General features: G+C 57.8%; 2 protein-coding genes across 2 annotated transcripts in view; one reads left to right on the forward strand and one right to left on the reverse strand.

Annotated features, from left to right (window-relative positions):
* The window catches only part of BRF2 (BRF2 general transcription factor IIIB subunit), a 4672-nt gene extending 653 nt beyond the window's left edge, over nucleotides 1-4019 (forward strand). Inside the window, exons 2-4 of the mRNA XM_006170656.3 lie at nucleotides 879-938; nucleotides 1607-1928; nucleotides 2795-4019. Coding sequence (XP_006170718.2) covers nucleotides 879-938; nucleotides 1607-1928; nucleotides 2795-3500 — 1088 coding nt within the window. The 3' untranslated portion in view covers nucleotides 3501-4019. The remainder of the gene's footprint in view (nucleotides 1-878; nucleotides 939-1606; nucleotides 1929-2794) is intronic.
* A 123-nt stretch (nucleotides 4020-4142) lies between these two features.
* Nucleotides 4143-5556, reverse strand: part of ADGRA2 (adhesion G protein-coupled receptor A2) — a 26306-nt gene continuing 24892 nt past the window's right edge. The window contains exon 20 of the mRNA XM_027769148.1: nucleotides 4143-5545. Coding sequence (XP_027624949.1) covers nucleotides 5220-5545 — 326 coding nt within the window. The 3' untranslated portion in view covers nucleotides 4143-5219. The remainder of the gene's footprint in view (nucleotides 5546-5556) is intronic.

Here is a 5556-nt window from a genome sequence, read left to right on the forward strand (position 1 = left end):
CCCGCCGCCGCGTGCACACTTAAATATGGGGAGAACGGGCTGTGACGAGCAGGTGACCGAAGCCCGGCAGGGGCTGCTGCTCGTGTGCTTTCGCAGCCACTAGTACGGTATCTGGTATACCGTTCCCGTTTACAGTGGGTGCAGTGTATTGTGAATAGGTGAGACACAGAGACAGACTTCCGCTCAGTTTGGCTGGTTTGATCACGATGGAAGGATTGTGGGTCATTTTCTTTTAACTAGTAAAGACCTATTTGTGTATGTACATACATATGTGTGTGTGTGTGTGTGTATATATATATTTTTTTTTTTTGAGAGAGAGATTTTTGCTATAAGGCATGTGTGCTTGCTGGAGAAATTACCCCCCGGGGGAATGGTCACCCTGCAATCCCTTCTGCATTGGGATTTGGGTCACGCATGCACCTGAACTTTTTGTGAGTTTCAAGCCACCATGTCCTGGATTTGAACCTCAGTCGACCATGCCAGAGTCCAGCACCTCAACCACCATGCCACCTACTATCCCCTTCCCTCCAATTTTTTTTTTTTTTTAGCAGTGCTTGGCAGAAACATCTTGGTTGGGAGGATTGGCTTTTTTCTTGGGGAGCATGCTTTCTAGGTCCCTGATCAGTGCTGTACTCAACATGCCGCCAGGAAAATTACCTGGATTGGATGTACAGGGGGGGTGACTGCCATTTCAGTGTTGTCTTAACTTTGCTTAACGTCTGTCTGCGATGCTGCTGTGGACCTAGACACCCAGATGGGCCTTGAACTGAGTGTAGATGCGCCTTCTGTGAGGCAGCAGGTGCTCCCTAGCCTGGGGTGGTGGGAGGGGTTTGATGAGTAAAGATTAAGGGCCCTGTTTCTTGTTTGCTATCTTACAGAAGTAACCTATTCCCGAAGCACAGGAGAAAACGAACAAGTTAGTCGCAGCCAACAGCGAGGTGAGAATGTCTGTGACAGTGGCCTTAAAAAAATGGTCCTGATGACTTAGACAATCTGCTTGCTTTTCGTGTTTTCAGCATTACTGGTGTAAGGTAGAGAAGAGGAAGACAGTTAGAAATAGAGGATGGGGATTGTTCTGAGAGAGGGACGAATTCGATGTAAGGTTTGGGTTTGCTCAGGGGTACGTTTGAGAAACCTTTCAGAACCCGGATAAAACTTTGTCTTGACCCTGAATTGAACCAGCGTCCGAAAGATGATGGGCTACACTGACCCGTCCTGTAATACTGTACCTCTGAGACGACCACACCAGGCCCAGCTGCTGTGGGTCAACAGTAACAGGCTTGTTGGGTAAGCCTGGAAGCCTTAGGGCGAGCATGGATTGCCATCCCCGCGTCAGTGTGAAAACATGCTTGGGTGCGCAGGATGCTGGAGAGGTGGAGGGCTGGGGAGGGGAATCACAGTGTGACAAGTCCCTGTCAGGGAGTTCATCTTCTCTTATTAAATAAAATGTATGACCAGACCAAGCATCATTCCTGCCAAAGAGGTAGTCTGTAGTTTGTGCGTCTGTCTGAGGTGAGCTTAGATGTGAACTGAGTCCTAGCAGACCTTGCGAGTTGCCACACAGTGGTCCTCTGACCCCTCTAACTCTTGCTGTGGGTTTTCCTAGGTCTCCGCCGAGTGAGGGACCTCTGTCGCGTCCTGCAGCTGCCTTCAACCTTTGAAGACACAGCAGTTGCGTATTACCAACAGGCATACCGGCACTCTGGCATCCGCGCGGCCAGGCTGCAGAAGAAGGAGGTGCTGGTCGGGTGCTGTGTCTTAATTACCTGCAGGCAGCACAACTGGCCCCTGACCATGGGCACCATCTGCACCCTGTTGTATGCAGACCTGGAAGTGTTTTCTGGCACCTACATGCAGATGGTGAAGCTCCTGGGGCTGGACGTGCCGACGCTGTGCTTGGCAGACCTGGTGAAGACCTACTGTAGCAGGTACGCTCCTGGGGGAGGCACTGGGACGGGGTGGGCCCGTACACCTGAGTCCTTTTACCTTCGGCTGTCTCTTTTCAACCAAAGCCCATTCGGAAGGAAAACCTACTGCCCCTGCAGTTGGGCCTTGTGTGGCCACGGGCATGGTCCCGCTTTGACGGGATCTGCAAGTGGAGCTGAAGTATACTAGTGACAGAAATGGGGTTAAGACTTGGGCCAGCAGGTGGCGTGAAGGTTAAAGCGCTGGATCCCAAGTGGCCAACTACACAATTTGAGTCCTGGACCTAGCAGCTTGAAAGTCATACCAGGTACATGTGCGTGTGTGCCCAGAATCCTGAGAGGAGAGTGGAGGACAGGGAGTTGCAGTGTGGCCATCCCCGGGGGGCGGGGGGGGATTCCTCACCTTCCCTCTCTATCACTCTCCATTTCTAACAGGTGCACACACCCTAGAGCAAAAAAAAAAAAAAAAAAAAAAAAAAAACTAAATGTATGTGTGTGCATGTAGCTGTGTTCTTTTCTTTTTTTCTGAATAGTAGAGGTTTTGATGTCAAATAGCCTTGACTTGCAGCTTGGCAACTTGCTAGCTTGGCTTGGCCTTTCACCTGCAGACACGCATAACAGCAAGCATTTCCAGCTGGGTGAACCGAGCGGTGTCAGGCACTCAGAACGCCACCGCCATTCCCCTCCTGCCTTCCCCTCGCAGGCAGAGGCCTTGCCCGTCTGCTCTTGGTACCTCTGCACTTGCTGCCCAGGGACCATGAGTGTTCCCCAGAGGGGAAGCCTCCCACTCCCGAGTGGGCTGTCCTTGCTCACTGGAAGAGCTTGCCCTCGTAACCATTGACGCCTGGCCCTCGTTTCGGTTTTTCCAGCTTCAGATTGTTCCAGGCTTCTCCGTCTGTGCCCGCCAAGTACGTGGAAGATAAGGAGAAGATGGTGTCGCGAACGCTGCAGCTGGTGGAGCTGGCGAGCGAGACGTGGCTGGTGACCGGGCGGCACCCCTTACCTGTCATCACCGCTGCTGCCTTCCTGGCTTGGCAGTCGCTGCGGCCCTCAGCTCCCCTGCCATGTTCCCTGGCCCGATTCTGCAAGTTGGCCAATGTGGACCTGCCCTGCCCCGCTGCCTCCCGCCTGCAGGAGCTGCTGGCCGTGCTGCTGCGGATGGCTGCCCAGCTGGCCTGGCTGCAGGTGCTGCAGCTCAACCGGCGGTCGGTGGTGAAGCACGTTGGCGACCTCCTGCAGCACCGCCAGCTGCTGCTCCGCAAGGCCTTTCGGGAGGCAACTGCAGAAGCGGAGGCCCAGGAGAAGGAGCTGCCAGGGTGGGGGCAGGAGGCTGAGCAGGGGGACCAGGAGGTGGAGAACGGCTCCTCAGATCTGCCTGAGGGCAAGCGACCACCCAGCCCTGCCCTCCTCCTCCCCCCCTGCATGCTGAAGCCTCCCAAGCGGGTCTGTCCCACACCCCCCATGTCCACAGTCACCGGTGACGAGAACATTTCTGACAGTGAGATAGAGCAGTATTTGCGTAGCCCTGAGGAGATTAGGGACTTCCAGAGGGCCCAGGCTGCCACCTGCTCGTAACCCTGCCGGCACACGTTGGGGTACTTCACGTCTTCTGATGGCGGCATGAGAATCGCCTCCCACAGCCGGGGGATTCGTGTATTCGAGTCCTTAGGTTTCACCTTTCTGGTGTGAAGGAGTTGAGCGGGGCTCTGGAATTGGCTGGACCCTGGGTCCTGCAGCAGGAGTCAGTGTGGGGGTGGCCGTGGGCAAGAGGGCCCAGGAAACCAGTTGCACATGCCCACGATCTGTGGGATGGCTGTCCGTGGACTGGCATGAAGACGCTGCAGCACTCCGCTGGGCCTTCTGCAGGCTGGTGGGCGTCTGGCAGCCTGTGGGGCTCTCACCACTCCAGGGCTTCCTCCTGAGGAGCAGAGCTGGGGGTCCCTGGCACTGTGTGTGTTCACAGGCTGGGGCGGTTTGCACTTGGTGTGAGACCCTCCACCTCGTAATGAAAGGACCACGGGTGGACCGAGGCCGGAGCTCGAGGGCTTTGTGATATTTTAATATATTAAAACAAGAGGCATCTGCTAGAAAACATTCTATTGTATAAAACCCGAGCTTTAAAAACACGTTTTCTTTGGCACTTGTCCCCTCCCGCCCCTCTCCCCAGCGTATCGCAAGCTCTCCAGTGCTAAGGCGTTGGCAGGGTGTGTAGACAGCAGCCGCATACGTGAAGAGTAATACAAAGCTTTCTTTTTCTGCTAATGTGTGTGCAGCAAGCATCAATAACGGCCGTCCCGAGGAGTGCGGGTGTCCTCCCTCCCCCGGGTCCTCTTGCCTTGGCGGCAGGGTGGTGTGATAGGCCGGGAGGGAGCCCGGGGCAGACCTGGGGTTCCTGTTGCTCTTTGCAAGGCCCAGCCTCTACTGCCATCTGGCCCTGCAGTAAAGGATGGTGGTGCTGGTTAAAGCTAGTGACAGCACGGCCCCCTGATGGCTCGGCCTCACAGCTTGGGCCTGGGTCAGGAAGCTGGGATGGCCTGTGGAGGGCTTCCAGAGATCACAGTGTTGCATGGGAGGTGAGGAAGGAATCGGAGGAGGGGCCTGAGCCTCCTGCTCAAACCAGCAGTGGGATGAAGACACTCCTTGTCAGTGGTGGACACGGGGCACGATCTGATCGTCACAGCTCCCTGGGCTTCCCTCAGAACACCTCGGGCTCCTGGCGGGGTCAGCCTCTTGGGCTTCAGCAGCTGTGATGGCCACTGCTCCCGTGGGAACGGCCTCAGTCCTCCTGTGCCCCTCGCAGGACTGGCTGCACCCTCTCCCAGTTGCCTTCCCCTCTTGCATAGTTTAAAAAGCAGCACCTGTTACTGTCCCTGGGCCTGGGCCCTTGGCTCATCTGCTAGGCTGCCTCACGCTGGCCAGACCTGGGACAGGTGCGAGTGAGGCTCTTGCACCGGGCTGGGACTGGGGTGACAGTGGGGGCCAGTGAGGGAGAGCGCCCAGGCTCCCCAATGTGGACAGGTGTGGCTGGCCCCGTGTATTTTGCCCTTCGTAAGGTCCTGGGTCACCCAGCAGACTACAGGTGGTCCCTTCCCTGGGAGGGCCCCCCTAACGATTGTCAGAACTGCCCAGAGGGTCCTGGATGATTCCGGGGTGGCTGCCACAGAGGGGCGCAGCTGGCCAGTTCCTCCCCGACCTCCAGGTGCACCAGGGGCGCCGCCACCGCAGGACTGCCGGCTCGCCGGTGGCCACCTCCAAGGCCCGCGTGGCCAACCTGTCCTGGCCGCCCGTCCCTCCCTAGACGGTGGTCTCGCTCTTCCAGAGGCCGGTCTTCATGCAGCCGCCCCCGGCCGCCTCGTTGCCCGTCAAGCCCATGTCGTCGTACTTGGCGCCGCCCTTGGGGACGCCGTTGAGACTGGCGCTGTTGAGCGGGTACGAGCGGCGCTTGCTCTCCTCCGGCGCCGTGCCGCCGCCTTTGAGGGTGTCGCGGCTGGCGCTGCGGCGCTGGGCGGGCAGGTCGGGGAGCGGCGCCGCGCTGGTGTCGCTGCCCTCGGAGGGCGTGAGCGTGGGCTCGCCCTCGGGTGGCAGGCCGGCGGGCGGGCGCGTGCGCCTCCGGCGCCGGTCTCTGCCGGCC

Source organism: Tupaia chinensis, unplaced genomic scaffold (genome assembly GCF_000334495.1).
Source record: "Tupaia chinensis unplaced genomic scaffold, TupChi_1.0 Scaffold148801_1, whole genome shotgun sequence".
Classification (NCBI taxonomy): domain Eukaryota; kingdom Metazoa; phylum Chordata; class Mammalia; order Scandentia; family Tupaiidae; genus Tupaia; species Tupaia belangeri.